The sequence below is a fragment of the Antennarius striatus genome, chromosome 2 (assembly GCF_040054535.1).
Source record: "Antennarius striatus isolate MH-2024 chromosome 2, ASM4005453v1, whole genome shotgun sequence".
Classification (NCBI taxonomy): Eukaryota; Metazoa; Chordata; class Actinopteri; order Lophiiformes; family Antennariidae; genus Antennarius; species Antennarius striatus.
This window is the reverse complement of record NC_090777.1, coordinates 11615812-11635719: the sequence shown is the minus strand read 5'-3', so window position 1 is coordinate 11635719 and position 19908 is coordinate 11615812. Positions and strand designations below refer to the sequence as shown.

General features: G+C 41.4%; 1 protein-coding gene across 2 annotated transcripts in view; it reads right to left on the bottom strand.

Moving 5' to 3' along the window:
- agrn (agrin) overlaps window positions 1-19908 on the bottom strand; it is a 266995-nt gene that overhangs the window by 43110 nt on the left and 203977 nt on the right. For both annotated transcript variants that reach the window (XM_068330831.1, XM_068330841.1), the window contains 7 exons: window positions 14515-14712; window positions 13265-13465; window positions 7814-7956; window positions 6672-6777; window positions 4079-4198; window positions 3381-3545; window positions 1357-1500 (listed from right to left, as the gene is read on the bottom strand). In XM_068330831.1, coding sequence (XP_068186932.1) covers window positions 1357-1500; window positions 3381-3545; window positions 4079-4198; window positions 6672-6777; window positions 7814-7956; window positions 13265-13465; window positions 14515-14712 — 1077 coding nt within the window. The remainder of the gene's footprint in view (window positions 1-1356; window positions 1501-3380; window positions 3546-4078; window positions 4199-6671; window positions 6778-7813; window positions 7957-13264; window positions 13466-14514; window positions 14713-19908) is intronic.

Sequence of the window (19908 nt, the reverse complement as noted above, 5' to 3'; positions counted from 1 at the left end):
CACCATCCTGAGCTTTATCACATTCTCTACTTGCTATGACTCAATGTGAGGATTTATATTAGCAGCTTGAGAGGTTGTGAGCTGCTATTGTCCGCAGCTGTGGCCTCCAACCTCAATCTGTCTGATTTTAAAAGGAGCAGCGAAAACCCTAAAACAATGTGCTTCATTATTATATATGCAAGTTTTTCACCTCTATGCAAACGACCTGATTTTTTTTTTTTACAACCACGGTGCTGTGGTGCTAATGTAATTACAAGATTGTCTAGTTACCTGTTGGTAACACCGTATGAATAATTCATAATTTCATGGACCACTGCAATATCCAATAAGCTGCTTCACAGCAGTAAAAGAGATGTGTTAAGGTGTGCAGTCTGGGATTTTCTCACAGATTCTCTTGAAGTTCTCCAAAGCTGCATTTGAAGCCTTGAAGTTGCCCCTGCAGGGGCTCCATTTGGGGAGCCCACCGTTCACCTTCGAGCATATGAGTGTGGGGTCTTTGCGTTGTTGCAACATCACAGAGGAATGGAATACCCCCCTACTCCTTAGCTCCAGTTTAATGTGCTACCATTTCTCAGTACATTGTCTTTTCATCTGGCGGGTTGTGTGCCAGACTGCCCCACCACTGTGCCGGGAGTGCTACCTTCATTAAGCATTTGACTTCCAGTCGATATCTGATGGTGCATCTTAATCAAGGAGCTGCAGGCCACCGCAGCAGGAGCTAACCTTTACTTCAACCTGCTTTTTAGCGTGCAGTCACTTGGCCTGTTTCCTTACGTATCAAGCTAATCAATAGTCTTTTGCATGTGAACGATTGCAAGTGTATAAAATGCCACAAAAATGGCACAACACAAAAAAAAACAAAAAACCGTCAGTGGGCGTTATGCCATGTCCCTCTAATTTGTACACTCCTGCATTTTGCTAATCTCTATTGATTATCTTCCCTGTAGTCACCTCCTTCCTGTATCAATAAACCAGAGTGATGTGAAAAGCAGACTAGGAGGCTGCTCTGTGATTAGACAGGAAAAGGCTTCACAATCAGAGAAAAGTAATGACAAGAAAATATAAATATGTGTGTGGGCCAATTTTTCTACATTTATTTGGCCTCCAGATGAAGAGCTCACTCAGAGTGTAGAGTCCGACATCTGGACTCTGTAACTGAAGTCATTAATTTTTAGGGCAAAGGCATGAATTATTGCTGAGAACACAGATTAGGATTAGGCAGTAATGGTGATGGGAGGTCTTTGTAATGTCGCCATAACTCGTGAAAACACATGCTTTTGTGTGTATGTGTGTGTGTGTGTGTGTGTGTGTGTTTGTTTATGCTACACTGGTTTCCTTGGATCGTGCTCATATTACCTTTGTCGCAGCCATTCATGCCCATCTTGCTTCCATCTGGACACACGTTGCACTTCATGCCCTTCACTCCCATCTTGCAGGAACACAGACCCGACATCTGCTCACAGTCATCCCGGACTGAGCCTGTGGCGTCGCAGTTACAAGCTGCCGTGGAAAGGTCGAGGAAAAAAGAGAGGATGAGAAATAAAGCATCAATTAAGGGCAGTGACATGAAATGCGGTAAGGAGAGCTTTGTTTACGTGGTTCACAATGTGTGTACACGGCAACCTTAGCCTCTGAACCTTGTTTTGGATGTGTCAGTGTCTTTCAGTCAAAGGCCAGCAATAGTTTACGCTGCCTTAGGGGCTCCAGGGTGAGGAGAAGAAGGAGGATGAGTACGGAAACTCAAGAAAAACAACCCGGGGGAAGGACATCAACCCCATTGTGTTCCTAGAATCAATGATGTGGTTTTCTGCCCACTGCTCCTGCTGAGCCTGGTGTTGGTGTGTAGTGTGTTGTCTGCTGGCTAAGGGTAAACCTTGTTAAGGTCAGGCTGTGGGTGAGGCCCCCCAGGCTTCCTGCTGTTGACTGGAAATTCTCTATGGCGTTGAGAGTCCTACGACACCTTCACGGCAGGATACAAGCTGGTTGCCATATTGCATTACAACAATACAAACAAGAGGTCCTGACCTCATTCTTCGGCTGAATAATAATGACAACCGCTCATTCAATACAGTTCTAACAAGGCTGAAAAGGATTTATTTATGTGAAAGTTACGTGTGGGAAATTTGCCTTTACTTCTAATTAACTTGAAGGATATGACCCTGTGGGTTAATAATTAAAAGGGCTTTGCTCAGACGCAGTGTTATCAATTCAATGAGAAATTCATTATTTATTATAAATTACGTTATTTTCTCTTCAAGTATACTTCAGCGGATTGTAACCATGTAGGTCCAATAAACCCTATCTTGTATATCTTTTTTAAAAATGTTTTTAAGTCCACTCCACCGTATAAATAATTAGGATATTATTTTGGGCAAATGCTTGGTTTGATAACTTTTATCATGAATCAACTCGAAGCATCGGAGCCAGAATCATGTCACCTCCACACAAACATGTAAATAGCAAACAGGAACATATTTACATTCTCAAATTGAATAATAGCTTCATTATTGCATTTTTTCCATGGTTTGATGACCCACTAAATTGAACTTCCTTAAATACTACTACTACTATTACTACTACTACTACTACTACTGTTACTATTACTACTACTACTATTACTACTAATTACTAATTACAACTAATAATAGTATTTTTATGACACTGTTCACATAGGAAAGTGTTTTGCAAGAATGATATTACATATAAAAATCTAAAAAAAGCTAGAAAAAACTTAAAACTGGGCTTGAAAATAAACTTCTGAATGATAGGGTCATAAAAACAGGGACAATAGTAGGAATAAAAATAAGCTGAGACAAGGACGAAAGTAAAAAACAGAAGAATCACTCATATTAACTTTAGAGAAACAGTAAGAAAATACTGTACATAAAACTGAACTGACTTCAATCTACCTCCACTTTTATGTTCTTCCAGAAACTTGTTTTTTTTTCACTATAAGCTTTGTTTGGACCTCATTAAGTTAATATTGTTTTGTGTTTCACCACATTTTAATTCAATGTCCTCCTACTTAAAAAAGTCTCCATATCTACTGCATCGTCTGAAAAGGCTTCTCCCATTTTCACTTCTTTTTTTGGTGGACTGTAAAGCCGTCTGAATTTTTTTTTGTGATTATGGGCTTTGTAGTTCTCTATGAATATAATTGACCTCACTATTCCGCTCATGGCAGAAATCTCAGAGATAGACATCTCAAAATGAAATACGCTCTGCATGGCTAGAGGTGCGAAAATTATGTTTCTTTGTAATACTGGTGAAATGACCCTTTATGAAAAGAAGGTATGCAAATGCAAACTAAGCAATTTAAGAAAAGTAACAAAAAGAAGCGAGTGACAGCTTGAACTGTCAGACTCTGATGGAATCCTTACGTGTGCAGCCGCTCATGTTCTCAGTCACAATGCCCCGAAAGTTCCAGAAGCCCGGCTCGCAGCGGTCACACTTCTGTCCCCCAACACCCGGTTTACAGGAGCACTGGCCGGTGGCTGGATCACACGTCCGCTTGTAAGACCCGTAGATGTTACACTGACAGGTACCTGAGGAGAACAGAGAACCCAACACATCATGATTTATTCCTTTATAGCATTTGAAAACCCTATCATCACAAATCTTATGATGGTTCAGTGCTGATTAAAATGCGGGGTTGCTTCGAATTAAGCTCTTTTCCATAAATAAAAAGGATGATAAAAATATGTTTAGTTGATTTTCCCCTCTGCTAAATCTCTTTATTCCTCCATTTCTAGTCTGCATTTTCCATATCCATACTGCATCCACTAAAGTAACAGCTTAACGCAGCGTTTTCTCCTTCGTTTCGGTGTTATCATTCATCAACCTCATCAGATGAACAGATTCCTGCAGATATACGGTGCAACATTATCATAATTATTCCTTGGATTAAGATGAAACATTTCATCTCTACTGCTGTAATTGCTGGCAAAGACAATAAGCTCCATATGCTGAAACAACATGATTGCAACTACAACTTTCAGCAAAATATATTAAAAAAAACAAAATAAATGCAGGACAAACCAAAAGTAAAAGGTGAATGTGAGGGTGGAGAAAGGCTTACTGGGACATCCGGCCAGTCCTACTCCTTGAGCGGCCGTCACGTTGTCGAGGCAGCAGCCGTACACAGACTGACTGCAGTGTTGGGGTGTTGTCAGCTCAGGCAGAGATGTGGCTGAAATCGCTGATAAAGTAGTAAAGAAAGGAGAGATGGGAGATGGCACAGGGAGGGGAAGAAGAACACCAGCATTTGAATGATTACATTGGCTGAGGGGAGGGGGTTAACTTCTTTGTGTGTGTGTGTGCGTGTGCGTATGTGTGTGTGTGTGTGTGAGAGACAGAAGAATTAGACAACACAATCTCTAAACAACATGTAACTTTTTGCCAACAATGAGATTGGCTTGAGGGGCAGAGGTGGAGAGGCTGGCAGCCAGCTTCAAGATAACAATTCTATTTGCTACTTTCTACACAATGGCTCAAAATCAGTAAGAAAATGATGCTATTACCTCCAGTGAAAACAAACAATGGCATTGCTGGCACATGCACGGCAGCTGACATTTACCACCTACTAGGAGGCATGTTCTCTTCATTTGTCCTTGTCTAATATTACGAAATTGTGCTGCTGCCCTACAACCTCCCCAATGAAAAAGCAAAAAGTCTGCTGTACAGTATAATGCTACGGAATGTGCCAAGCAATTTGTGCTTGTGCGCAGAGTGGGGCGTGGGAGCGGGTGCTTCTTTGTCTCCGGATGCACCGGCCTTCAAACTGCTGTGACAGCTCTGAATAAACTTTCACCAAAATAACAACAAACACGTCCCCAAAAACTAGTGCTTCTCCAGAAATGGGAAAAGAATAAGAAAACATTCAGTGGGAGGAAGAAGACAAAAACATCATCGTTTAAATTCTCTTTGGGCTTTGGAGTGAAAAGTAAAGTTGTCGAGAAAGAATGCAGAAATCTTTCCCTCCTTTTTTTCTCCGTCTCCCTCCCGATCTCCTTTTCTTGTGTTGCTCATTTGCAGTTTGGAAGCTGAAGATACGGCGGCCATAAATCACACTGTTACTGGTGTGGGTATGAGCATCAGCCTAATGGTGATGACTTGGCTCACTCTTTTTCCAGTGCTACCCTACTCCAGAGATGGGCTCTGGACACAGTTCATTTAACTTGCCACTTTCCAGCGCTCCATTCAGCTTTCTGCGCTGAGCCTATTAGGAGGAGGAGAACTTTTAATTTCATATGTTCTTCCACCCTTCAAGGGTTTTTCTTCTTCAGTGGTCATTGTCCGGCACAATGCAGCTCACTGTGATGTGCAATATTACCCCTGCATTTTCAAGGTCTGGTGAAGCGCTCCTTCCTCTGTGTGTGTGTGTGTGTGTGTGTGTGTGTGTGTGTGTGTGTGTGTGTGTGTGTGTGTGTGTGTGTGTGTGTGTGTGTGTGTGTGTGTGTGTGTGTGTGAGTGTGTGTGTGTGTGTGTGTGTGTGATGCAGGAAGTCTTTTACAATCCTGTAACAACATATCTGCACATGTTTGTTCGTCTCCGCAACGTGAATTTCTTTGGATTTTAATAAAATCCCTGACCCAGATTTGAATTTGGAGGCAGCTATAAAGGAGGGTGTAAAATGCAACGATGATACTGTTGACACTTGATGCAAAAGAGGCGAAGTTTCGTCAAATTAAGAACCCCCAAAAAACAGGATTGCCTTCATTCACTGGCAGAGCTGGCATGTTTTGATAAGTTTCCGGAGGTCAAATGAAGTTTCTCCTTACATTGCTAATGTAGGGGGCAGTGAAATTCCCCCGGCTCTTTTCCACTTGCTAATAGGAGAGGAGAGCCCAGAGCTCCGGTACCCATAGAGGGCTCTTCAAAAAAGGATTGATTCTCCATGGCTGGTAGAAAAGTGTGACAGTCAGTGCCCAAGGAGGCCGGCTTAGGAAGAAGAATCTGCAGGGATGTGCGTGAAAACACTGGCGGTTTCCTCTTTCTCACTTTCTCTTCTCTCATCTCTCCATGCCTCTTTATTTTAGACCCCGGGAGAATCTAACAGGCCAAAATGATCATTCTAAATCCCTTAAGTGTCTTTTGGACTGCTCCCCCCACCCATGCTTGCATCAGCTCTTCTTTTAACATAACCGTGGTGAGGAAGCCGGCTAACCTTTGCCTCTTAGCCGCTGTTGGGACAAATTTTTTGGCTGATAAATTCTTTTAATTTAAGGCTTTCATCAGAGGGTTTTCATTTAAAGTAAAGGGGAAAAGTGTTATCCTGGGGGTTAAGAAGCAAGCTCATGAGCACAAGCTTAATAGTTTAAATTGTCTGGACAAGAAAGGTGGAACCTCATCCCTTTCAACTGATACCCAAGAGAGTGATTCTAAATTCTGTGCAGTAGCCGCTGACGAAGGACCGAGGGCATCGCTGAAAAAGTGTGTTAAGTTAAGTTTCACGATCAAATTACACAAACATATACTTAACCTCGACCCTCTTCATCTCATCTGCGTGTGGCTACAGCAGTCAGACGGTGGAGAGCAAACAGTCTATGAACTACGCCATTGATGGATGAAGTGAGTGGACAAATGGGATGTCAATGACAATGAGTCTTGGTGAGGATGCTTCTGCAATGACATTAACCCTGAGTGGTGTGATGTAGCGATGCTGTACCGACCTGCACAGGGTCCCTGATTCTGAATCAACAAGTGCTCTTGTTTCTCACATCTGGCCTTCTTCAGCTCGCACTCGTTGCTGTAGTTTCTCCCGTCTGATCCGCACACCTACAGGAGAGTCACGGGAGTCAGAGCATTATTCAACGTCTGCTATTAACCATCTCTATTTGCTCATTCCTGCCCCATTCAATAGGCTGGTGGCATAATAACAACATGTCTATGTGAGGCGAGTCCTGAGCGGAGCCGGATTCCATCAAACCTCACAGCCTCCAGCTGGATGTTTGTTCACCTGTAATTGATGCGGCTCAGCTGTCATCACTTCAACAATGCAAGCAAAGTTGTCACATCAGCCATCTGTTATCATGTGACTGACGGCCACTCATAGTTAATTTCCTGATGAGTCGCATTAATGTCAACAAACTGACAAGGATGAAGACCGATTAGTGAGAGCTCTGGGGAAACGTGGGCATGGTTCATTTCTAAATGTCTGTTATTGTCACACGACCTACTGATAACCATGGATATGTTAAATGAGTCTTGGCTGTAATATCCACATCTGTCATAACCATGATGACAGAATGTATGAGGTCAAAAATAATTACAATTTTAGACATTGATACAGTACTGCTATAAAAGTAATTAACCTCACAACAAAAATAAAATGCTCACATAAAAAAGATTACAATTTGTTGCCATAACCTGGTAGTACAGCAAAAGCCACTGAACACATGCAGAAGCAAATCGCTGTGTTATGTTTGTATTTGTGCAGCCTTGTGTTGAAAAACTAATTAAATACAGAATCATTTTCTAACAGTTGCATACATTTTGATACTTATTTGGATGCCATTCTCTTTTCAACAAATTTGTTAGAACCCCACTTCTGATGTTTTTTTTGATAATAGGGTCAACAAAATGCCAGCAAAAAACACCAACAAAGAAAAGTTCTTGTCTGACACAAACTGTCACCTGGGACACCAGAAACAAGATTAACTACTACGTAAATAAAACTAAACAATCCAAGTTGTTTCATGTATTTTACGTATTTAATTTATTCCTGATGAGCGATCTGATACAGCCCTCAAGGGGGGAGGAACATGTGTCTGGTGTTTGATTGTTTATTCATCCTTATTCTAAAGCCACGTACCAGCGTGTGAGGAACATTTTCACAAGAGAAGTCACAGATACAGCGGTCATCCTCTGCGTCTTCATCCCATGAGCCTCCAAACATGCGACAGCGATCTTGTTCACAGCTTTCGACGCCTGAGCCTGACCCTCCTGAGCCGCAGTCTGCATGATAAGACACCACAAAAGGAGAATATCATAAATACAGAATGCATCCCATCATAAGCGCATCAGGTAGAAACAGCATCCTGCGTTCTTTTCTCTGTAACTGAAGGCCACATTAAAGCATTAGAAAGCCAGAATGTGGGATAATTAACATTTCCCTCAAACTACTGGTGGAGAAGAAAATCAAAGACGCTGCTGGTTGTACGAGGTAATGGCCAACTGGAATGCCAGAGGCTGACTGAATATGCTACACATAACATCCTTGCTGCATAAATGGGCATTATTTTCATTTTATTTAAATCTGAGAAAATAAAAGAGGAAATTATTCACTCTGGCCTCCGACTGTGCAAATGGATTTAGTGGCCTGACCTGCATTTTAGGTGTCTGCTGTTATGAGAATACAACAAATATACTGTAACTACATTGTAAATCATTTCATAAAATCTAAAAAAATAAAAAAATAAAAATCAATTGCAACATAAGCCTGCAAGTATAAAATGTATAAAAAAGTGTCCTTTTCTCAAGCACAGCGTCAAACCTCTAGGTTGACTTCTTGTTATAAGAGGTTCTATAATCACTGACCAGTGTGGCTTTAATAATAGAGCATGTTTCAAAATACTCAAAGGATCTTTAAAGCCAAATAAAAAACATCACTATCACATAAGAAATATAAATGTCAACAGCTCCACGAACAACAAACAAGAAACCACTCAACACCGGTTGGACCTTAAAAGCAGAACCATCAACAGCAACTCGCTGACAGTTGACAGTGATGCAAAATGAAGCACAAAGTAAGAGAATTCAATATTTTACAGGCACATAAGGAAGAAAAAATAATCTTCCCGTAGTTTGGAAATTCATTTATGAAAAACAAATCGGGGGCTGTTGCAGAAATCCGGCAAAGAATGGGGGAGGATCCTGCTTTTGATGTTGCAAATTTCACCCTCAGTGGAAGTCCCGGGGGAGATTAGGTGAATGCGTGTGGAAGCAGGAAATGAAAGCAGTCAGCACGAAAGATGAAGAGAGTGTCTGACGGAGAGAGAGAGGCACCCTGTGGGCTGGCAGAAAGTTCATTTCAAATAAATTTGTTATTCAAAAATGAAATCCAGTTCAACTAAAAGCTCCCAGCTCAGCTGAAAGGCTCGAAAACATCAGGTAAGATAAGTGTTTCTTCGTCCACGTCTGCTTTTAGGGCTCATTCAACTTTTGTATTGATGCACCACCTCTAATGGTGAAATCAATGTCATAGTAATGGAAGTGCCACTTAGCGTAACCCATCTTCTAAAGTAGATTATGGAGCAGGTCACAGTGTAGGGGAGGAGTGGGGGAGGGTGAAGCCTTGGCTGCTGTTTGATGGGGGTCATCAGGAATGAGCTGTGACAGCTACGAGTGGTCGATACAGTGGAGGAGTCTTTATTCATTAGCTGCGGATATATAAGTGCAGCTTTGTGTACACTCTCTGTGGAAACACCCCTCCACTAACGTTTGAACCCCAAACCTCGATCCTTACGCTTTAATGTGCTGCGCTACTAGCCTTGACTTTAACATGTAATTTGCGACGAAGCTAATGTGCCGGCTAATGGCTACTAACTGCTGTTATTGTAAGTTTGTGGCTTCAGGTGTCAGGTGAAAATGAGAAGTCAACTGATGCCGGAACAGATAAATAAGGACAGAAATACTAAGAGCTGAATCACAGCCGGTAGACCGTCAGCATCCATCTGCACACCAGCTCAGCAAGACCGAATACATAGAAAGGCAAACACAGTCGATCCATATTCCACTCAGGCCTGCTTACAGAAAGGAGATAAATAATAAATAAAAAAGTGCAGAATGGAATAAATAAAAGTGAGAGGAGGAGGGGGGTCCTAATTAGCTGCTGCTCTCTGATGTGCCCACCACCCGCGCTGCCTATGAACCTTTCAATTAATACATCTCCAGCTTGGATGGCTGCATCAGCTATTCTCTCTGTGCCACCCACCCCTTCTTTTTTACTCAGTCATGTCAGAAGACGAAATCTATTTAGCCAAGGGAGCTCCATTAAGACGACAGAATTCAGCAATGGAAAGAATAGTACGAAGAAGAATGGTGTAAGAATAACATCCAAAAAAGACAGAGGAAAAAAAAAAATTAACTGAAAGGATTTGACAGGAACTGATTTTGACAATAGAGGAAAATGCTATTGTCAAAGCTGCCTAGAAGCGCGTATTAAAGGAGGACAAGGAAAATGTGAGGATAAGGGTAAATAAAAGAAGACAGAGAGGAGAGAATGCGCGTGACGGACAATAACATTGGTTATTATTTTGTTGTGATGCCTCTCATATCGTCAGCTTTGTTGGCTCAGACATCTATCGGTTGAAAACAAATAACGTGTCTCATCACAAGAATCAGAATTCAAAATTTAAAAAATGACGTGGAGTAATTTGCACTCCATGCGTCAGTCCCTCTTATGGGCCTCCCTTGGTGGTTGGCTCAGCTTGGTAGGCCGAATAAAGTTCTGTGAGAGAGAAAAGGAATTCAGAAATTCATGGAGCGGAGAAAGGATGTTGTTGTTGGATACAATAAAAAGAACAAAGAAGTTTTGGAGCTGACAGAAGGTTAAAGGAGTGTGACTGACCAAATAGGAAAAGTCCACTGGTTTCACCCGGATGAGATCTCATGTACCAAACCTCTGTAGCTTCCTTGCTTGGCGGTTGAGGATCATGGTGTTGATCGTGTGTTGCCCTGATCTCACACCCACATTCATGTTTATTAAATTAAAAACCGTCCGGACCCCTGCAGGTGATGCACTGCTCTCAGTTGCCACTTCGTCAGTGTCAAGAAAGGGAGCTGAGGCCAGGCCTACCCGTGTGTGAAATTAAACAGGTGATAAATTTCCCTGTATGGCCAACAGTGGGAATACTGTCATTTTTCATCGCTGTTAAACAAAAGGCAGAAGAAAACAACTTCCATTTTTATGCTATATGCCTCTTTCCCCTCCAACAAGACTAATGAGGATGTTTTTAAGTCAGATCTGCGTGAGCAAATAAATCACATGTCCCCTTCTTCAGCTGCTTATCTTAGATGTGAAGCATTGAGGGTGGGGGTGTAGGCACTAATGATGTACAGCTTCGCTGCCGTCCACAACTGTGTGGTAAATGCACTGTCTGGTCTTATTTTTTGAGACAGACACCTGCATTACACAATATATATTCTCCAAATTCAGCTAAAACCAACATCCAGACATCTAGATGGATGGGGGTGACTATGGGAACAGCAAATGCTTCCAGACTACCCAGAGACATGACAGCCAAACACAGATGTTCCAACAGGCTTGTTTCTGATTATTACAAAATAATAATAGAACTCCTGCAGAGTGTGTGGGTCACAGCTGAAGGGAGAAAGGACAGAGTCTACAGAAAGAGACAGAACTAGTGTCCCCCCCCCCCATGGTGAAATGTATCGACTGAAGAAGATAACATCTCCACCAATGTCTGTGACATTATTGGTCCCCTTTTTGTCGAGAAGCACAATTTTGATGGAGAAGAATGAAATGTGAAGAGAGAAATGAGTGGGTGGGATGGGAGAGAGCGACAGGGAGTAGAAAAAAAAATATTCTATTGTGTGAGGCTGATGGTTTTCTCTGAATCAAAATGAGTAACTGATGAAAAAAATTATGTTCAGAGAGAGAACAGGAGAGAAAAACTAATCCATGATGCCACGTAAGTAAAGAAATGCCCGCCGGGACGTGGAAGATGGCTTTTCTGCCTGATAGCAAGCAAGCAATAGATGGGTGACAGAGTGTGTGTGTGTGTGTGTGTGTATGCGTGCGTGCGTGTGTGTGTGGCGACAGTGAGTCTGAATCTGTATCGCATTCCTTCATGCTCCACATACAAAAAAGGTCACTCGTCTCAGTCATGACATGATGTTAAATCGACCACAAGAAGCTTCGGCGGAATGATCCCCACTCTGAAGCCCAGGGCGACACAGCTGACAGTGGAGGAGAGGGAGGAAAGACAAAAAAAGAAATAATAGAAGGGATCACCCCTGGCTACCAATCAGAACAGAAGAGGATTCCTCTCATGCCTATTTGGTCTGTCCTCGCATTTTTCTCTCCTCTCCGGCCATCCCTCCTGCTGGCAGGTGTAGTCTGCTCCCCCTCACACCTTGTCATGACTTTTCCCCACCAGGAGCCAACAGCTAACAGGTTAGCGTGGTTCTCCCTCTAGACCTGCCTCCGCAACAGGCCAGAAGAGGAACTGGGGTGTTTTGCCTTCGTCAGCCGGCGCTGATCAAGACATGATTTGCACGGTAAATTACATCTCATTTATTAAGGCAGGGATACTCATGTTAGTAGCATCAGTCACACATTAAAACGCTAAGATGGATAAGCAGGCTTGATAAAATCTATGGTGTACATTGTCAATCGCATGTATTCAATAGCTGTGACAATACAATGCAAACAATAACCAGTCCCTATTATACGTTGATGCGGGGCCACCATCACTTATACTTCATTAGTCTTCATCTGGTATTAAGTTAAAGTGCTACAAATGCTAAATTTCATACTAAAGCAGAAAGTGTTTTGCCTTGTCTACTGGATGCTTTGCCTTGCTTGCCTCATCATAGTGTAATATAACCAACCGATTTAAATACAGTAATGGCAAAACATTAATAAACAATAATTGATTTGTTGTCAATTATTAATAATAACTAAACTAAAATGGAACTTAAAAGAGCAAAAACTTTAAAAAAAAAAAAAAAAAAGCTGCATCTCTGTTTAGCTTGCCTGGCTCACATCCTGCCTCTCCTCAAAATGTCTCACAAAGCAAATTGTTAGTTTTTGGGGTAGTGAGGAAGTGCTGAAATTCAAAAACGAACATGTTCCTTCCTGGCCTTTATTCCAACCTTTGTGTCAAAAGCATCCATCCAGTAGTTTTGTGACATCAGAACGATATAACCTCCTTGGTTAACAACATTATGAAAAATTAAAAGCAGTGATTTCAAACATTCGCTGGCATCCACCTGCAGTTGAGGAAATCCCCCCAAAAAAGAGTAGTGATTTGAAAATTAATGGTAGCTGAAGAAACAGATGAACTGATAAATAAAACATGATAAAAATACTGCCTTTTCATATTGCACTGAACTTCATCACCCAGAAGGCACTTGAGCTCTTGACCCAGACTTTGATGATGGACTTTTCACTTCATATTTTGCTGTGTTAACCTGCTGCTGCCGGTGGCAAATCAACCACCACCATCAATGTGAATGAAAGGTATGCCACAGATCAGCTGAGACAGATAATTTCACCATTTTAAAGCCCATTTCCTACCTTCATCACAGCTGCCGGGCTTCACCAAGTCAATTGTCCTCTTTTGCATGCAGGAGGACAGGCGGAGTTCACACTCATTGTTGTAGGTAGTGCCATCGCTTCCACACACTGCAGAGAAGGCCTCGTCTGAGCACTGTGGGCACTCACACTTATTCTGGACACACCGGGAGCCCCAGGCACAAACAGCGCCGCCACATGTTTCTGAATTAACACAGAGCAGAGGGACAAGTCAGAGCCAAAGAAAGGTCAATGCCAAAGAAAAGAAACCTTTTGAAGGCTTAGATTCAACTATTCTTAAAAATACATACTTGGAAAATAACATAAATAAATAAATTCTTCCCTCATTGCCAAGCGGGGCACTCCCTCTTGAAATACAGGTATACAGTTCAGTCTGTCGTAAAACTGACAGATACACTCTACTGAAGTTAGTCCCTATTTGAATTTCCTACAAATATACTGTATTTCAATCCTTTTGATATACAGTAATCCCTTGCTTATTTACACTTCAAGATGCGTAGCTTCACTACATTGTGGATTTAAAAAAAATAAAAAATAAAAAATTATATATATATATATACTGTATATATGGAAATATATTTTCCTTAATGAGATGTAACTTTCATCTCATCGAGGACTAGGGAGAGAGCAAGTGGCAAGGAGCAAGTGTCTCCCATGAGCTGTAGTCACGTGATACCGTATGCACATGCTATTGGCTGACAGCATCCAGAGTGTGCACTGCGTTCTGAGACTCAACTTTATTTTCGCTTTGGGGAAGTGTTTTAAACATTCCATAATACTGTGGCAAAACATAATAAGGATGTAAGATGGTTTAGTATCAATTTGGGGAGGGTTCATACATGTTTAAATTATACAAAAATAATAAAATAAATATTTGGTTGCTGTATTGAGGATTTTTGTTTTTCGTGGGTGGTCTGGAATGCATTAACCGCAAGTAACCAAAGATTACTGTGTACAGTTCTGTCTGTTCTAAAACTGACAGGTGCATCCTACTTAAGTCAGACCCCATTTGAATTTCCTGCAAATATATTTTGGGAATGATATAAAACCGTTTAGCCTGAAGCTATACAAGTTTCCTTTTTGTACCACTTGTATTTTTAAAGCTGCACTAAACTGTGAGTTAAAAAGCATTTATAAACTGTATTCTTCAGTTGATTTTCACGATTCAGCAATAATTTTTCTGACACACCTACATATCGAGCACATGCTGCATAAATGTATGTATCACTTACTGCACTCTCCTTGTGTGACCACTTGGAGGTCCATCTGTTCTTTGCAGGCTCGCACGTGGAGCTCACACTCGCTGTTGTAGGTACTGCCATCACTGCCACACACAGGCTGGTGAGAGTCCACACACTCAGACGCACAAACACACTGTCCGCTCTGGGCGTCACAGATTGCCCCAAAGGAGCAGTTGGCACAGGCCTCATCTAGTTAGACATAAAGAAGCAGATAAAGGCTAAGTGCATATTGTGTCTGTTTATGACACTCTATTTTCTAAATGAGTCTGATCGCAGGTTGTTTAATATTTTGATGTGTGGTGGACTTAAAATCAATAAAGTCCATTTTTTATCATTAGTCTGTAAATACTCAAACGTGACTCAAATACCTGCAGAAGAATGAGTTTCCACCTGAGTACATATCCTGCATAAATTAACATTTTACTGTACATCACACAGAATGTGCATATCGCAACAAGTCAAGTATGTTTTCTATGGTGAACTCATATGAACATAATGCTATCCTGCCATAAATATGGGATTAACATGCTAATTTGTGTTGAAAATTGCAACGTAAACAAAAGCCATATCACAATAAAATACCAAAATGACGAATACAAATTTAATAATAGTCATTCCAATTACAATAATTATGCAAAAATTCAAATTTAAGTTTTTTTAATGTGAATCTTGGCATCTGTGTTGTTGAAAGCTGGTGCGGTTATTAGGAATGGAATGCAGCAGCACAGACTGAAGAGGGTCAGAGATGCAAAGTTCCCATACTGGGTGTAGAAAGGATGTAAACTTTAATCCATTTAAAGCACATTCAATTGACTGCATTAAACTGCTTCTGAAAGGCTCAAACATGTCTATCTGAAGGCTCTATGGTTCACAGCCATGTAATAGCTACAAAGCCAAGCCATGAAATTCAAAACACTCTCCACAGATAGGAATCTATTGAGCCACAGATCTGCTGGGGAACATAGAAAAAGCTAAAGGGCTGAAAGTTCCCGGGAGCACAGTGAACTCCATCAGTGAACAAATTTAAAATTGCCCTAAACCACTATTCCTGGACCTGAAATGAAATAACTAAACACAAAGAGCTTCAGAAAGGATCAGAATGGGCAGGTTGGTCAGAGCTGGAGTTAGTCCTGAGGAAATGCCACTCGAGAGCCTGGCTGCTGTTTAACACTACAATAAATCAGCGAACATGAAGGCCCCCAATTCCTACATCTGGTAAAAGCCTGACAATCTATGTGGCAAATCCTGAAGCCATTGCTCCTCTTTACATTCATGTAGGAAGCTTCTGAGCAGCACTTGCTGTTTCCTTTATTTATCACTTTATAAGATCTTTCATATCTGCCTATAATCAACTACTGTATCTTCCTGGGAAATACCCATATCTTCATCCCATGGGACAGCCTAGAGGTATCCAAAAAATCTTAGAGAGCTACTGAAAAGCTTCTGAAAAAAATCGCAGCAGCTTTGTGCTTGTTCATGATGCAAACCGATGTCATATGGGACGCAGGACATGAACAAGAAGGCAGACGAGGACGGGGCTGGCAGTAGACGTACCTCTTCCCCTGACACCAATTACACCTGGAGGATTGCATTAGCACCGCTCGCTATCACATTCAGTTAGAGGCAAGCAAGTAACCGCCACTGATTTAGCACTAATTGAGGGAGATGAAGCTGGAACCTTCCACGTTATTAATCTGTTTATTACTCTATTAGAGCCTTTCATTCGCCTAATCTTCCTATCTGGTGCTGGCTTCCTCTTCTGTATAGATGCTAGCCTTGACACCACCCTAAATGTCGTAACCCATCACATGTTACCAACACAATATTGTTTGAAAAAGATATCAACAGTTTACTAATGGAATACAAATTTGAAGTGATGTGTGGAGAATAAAGGACATATTTTCAATTTAAACCAAGCTGTACCGTTACTACGGCGTTGTGGGCCGTGGCTGGGCCCATTACAGGTAAAGCTTTATGCTATAACACGCATTCTAGCATTAATACAATGATGTGTTTCCAATGCTGTGGCAACAGTTTCCCATTTAATATGATTATGCCTCGATGCAGAAAGGCCGGTTGAAGAAGAAGGTTGCTGTTGGTGTGGGAGAGCTGTGTGGGCCCACACAGAGCCATCAAACACTTAAAGGATTAATTGGAACGCCGAGCGAGAGCCAGGCCTCGGCATCAGTGGCGGACCTCACTAATGCTCTTCTTGGCTGTGAGGGAGAACATCCCTGCAATCTTAATGTTGCATATTAATGCCCTTGGTGTTGGGATGTGGTGTGAAATGCTTCCACGTATATTATCGTAGTACAGTGCGACCTTGCATAATCACGCATTAACACTCGTGACTTCAAGTCATCACGTATTTTTGGTAGGCAGTCACGTGATACCGTACCCGCATTCTATTGGCTGACGGAATCTGGAAGTGCACTCGGTTCTGTGAGTCTTGGACTTTGGCGAGACACAAAAGTGCTTGAAACAGTCGATAAGAGTGTGGGAAAAGGTAATACAGATAGAAGGTGGTTTAATATCAGCATGGGGAGGGTTCATAAACGTTTAAATTACAGTAAATAATAAGATACATAGTTCGTCGCTCAATCGCGGAATTCGTTGATCACGTGTGGTTCCTGGAACGCATTAACAGCAAAGAATGAGGGCGCGCTGTAGTTTAAAATAGTAATTTACAACTCATGTTAAATATGAATGTGTTTCAAACAACTAACTGTTGTTAATCTTTTTCCGTTTTTTACTGTGGAATGTTAGACAAAGAGGATTTGTAATAGCTGTGGTGAAAAGAAGTGAACAGATATTAAATATACAGTAAGTATAAGTGAGGCGGGGGTCGGCGTGGTCGCAGCTCCTTGCGGGGTTATAAATCAGGAAGTGGCAGCGATGAGTGTTGTCCTTTATCGGGCCCTGTGTCCTGATAGGAGCCTCGGTTATTTATCAGCTCCTGCCCCTCGCACCTGGCCCTCCACACTGCCTGATCCTCCAGACAACATGCATCACAAGCATACAGATAAAAAGGGGAGCTTCAAAGTCAGGGGAAGAGGGAGACTTGCTGCCATTACTGGTAATGTCATGTTTCCAAGAAGGTTGGCACTACTAATTTTGAATTTAGAGGAAGAAACTATTCATTTATGTTTCTGAAGAGAGACAACTTGGAAAGTTCTAATTTTAGGGTGAAAAGTCTGTGTTCTGTGACTCATGACACGTACTCATGTTTGACATTAGCACCAGGGAACATTCATCTCATTCAAATAGGTTTCACGTCCACAATGTAAGAACCTCTGCAGTCTCAGAAAACACAGCGTAACAGTGTGTTCAAGATCAAAGCAAGATATTTTACAGCCTTCTCATGCCAGGCTTAATAAAACCTAAGTGTCCCCCAAAAAATAGCCTCAAGCGTGAACTAAAACGTGCAAAAATATTTGACAAGAGAACATACTGTAGGTATCCACTTCATTCAGGCTGTTGGCGACTCTAAATCTGCGGTAAACGTGGATATGTTTTTGGCTTAAGGGGATAAGCATAGTGGTATATGGATTTTAATTTGGAACGTGGCTCCCAGATTAGTGGAATTGGGCTCATATTAGTGCCACATTCATTACAATCCCAGCAAGATCCCAGCCTGTTGAGGCTGTATAAAATAAGTACAAGGTCAGGATGATATAAACCAGACTGGGGTCTTGAAATTATTCATCTTTAATTAGAAAAATGCAATATTTTGGTGTCACATGACCAACTTTCATTACCCACTACCCATGACTCCTTGGTGTAAGTGGGTTAGGATTAGTTACAGTGCTGTTTTTGTACTTCCTGTTGTGTCACGTCTCGGCCTACTGCTACCCCTTAAATGCCCTGGATGTGAAAAAGATGATTTTTAGACTGATACAGAAAATGTTTGTTATTTTGGACACGACTGTGAAAAACGCCTCAGCTTTTCAGTGTTTTGTTGATATTGACGAGTTTTGGAAATAGAATTACCAGCAGATTAAGCAGACAGAAGTGGGTTGGTTTGTGTTTTAAAGGCTTGTGAACCTGCCCTGATGATAACGACTCCCTTGTCATTGTTGCCCAACCACTACACCATTAACTCTGCCGACTACTTTCTCTGCTCCTTCACATCTTGATCACCTCCTCTCATTGTCTTGACTACACTTATTACAGCTTTCGTCTTTTCCTACTCTCTGACCATCATCCTGCTGGAATGATCTATATTTCTTACTCATCTTACACACCATTTCAAACACCTGGGGGAGGACAAAATGTATTTCCTTTTCTCAAATGAGTCCAGTGGCTGGCATTCATCTGCTTGGGTAAAGCCCTCTGGATGACTCTTTCTCTGAGGCTACTGATATCCAGCTGTGGAGTCTGTTAACCAAGCAGTCTTCCCCCAGCCTACCTTACAAGGTCGGACGCCGCTCAAATGCAGGTAGAGGAAAAATAACAAATGTCACTCACATTCCTATCAGGTTGCCTGAGTTATATAGATAACCACTATTTTTCTAGCCAGGAGGGAGGAAAGAGAAATTATGGCCTGGTTTGAGATCTGCAGTAAGCCGTACATGCTACCACACTAAGTTAAGCAAACATGCACAACCCCCCCCCCCCACACACACACACAAACCCACCTTTTCTCTCCTGCTTATCTTACGCTCCTGCTATTGAGACTGTAAATCACAAATCTGAGATCTTACATGCTATGGTACAATTGGATGGAAATAACAACACAGAGGCAGGGGAAAAAAAGAAAAGACATTATTTGAAAAGAATAATGTAAGGGAATTGTCACTATTAATCAGTTTGATGGAACAGCAATTAAAAGTTTTTCCCAGTTACAGGAACAATTTACACTTCCATTAAATGACTTAAATAAATAGTTTCAAATAAGGCACTATAATATGTGTAAAGACTCATGGTTGATACCTCCCAAAATACTTGGAGCATTAAAGGAAAATGGGAATTAGAATTAAATACCATAATTGACAATAAGGAATGATTTATGTTTCAGCAGTCATAAAGGGATAAATAATCAGTTATAGAAAGAATTTTATTGGAAACTGAAAATGAGGTACTTCAATACTCCTCTTAATATATCTTTATACAACACAAACTCCTCATTAGCTTTTTGCTGGAAGAATTATGGCATGAAAGGGGATCACACACATGTGTTTTGGGATTGCCCAGTAGCCCGAGGTTTCTGGAGAAATGTTAAAAAAGAAATGGAGAACATTTAGGAGGTGACTGTTAGTCCAGATCCTTAGTTGTTATTGCTGGGCATTACCCCTGGGGAGGTGTGTAACGCGGATCAGCGTTACATGTTGCAGATTCTTTCATTAATTGCTAAGATGATGATAACTATGAATTGGAAGAATGTGA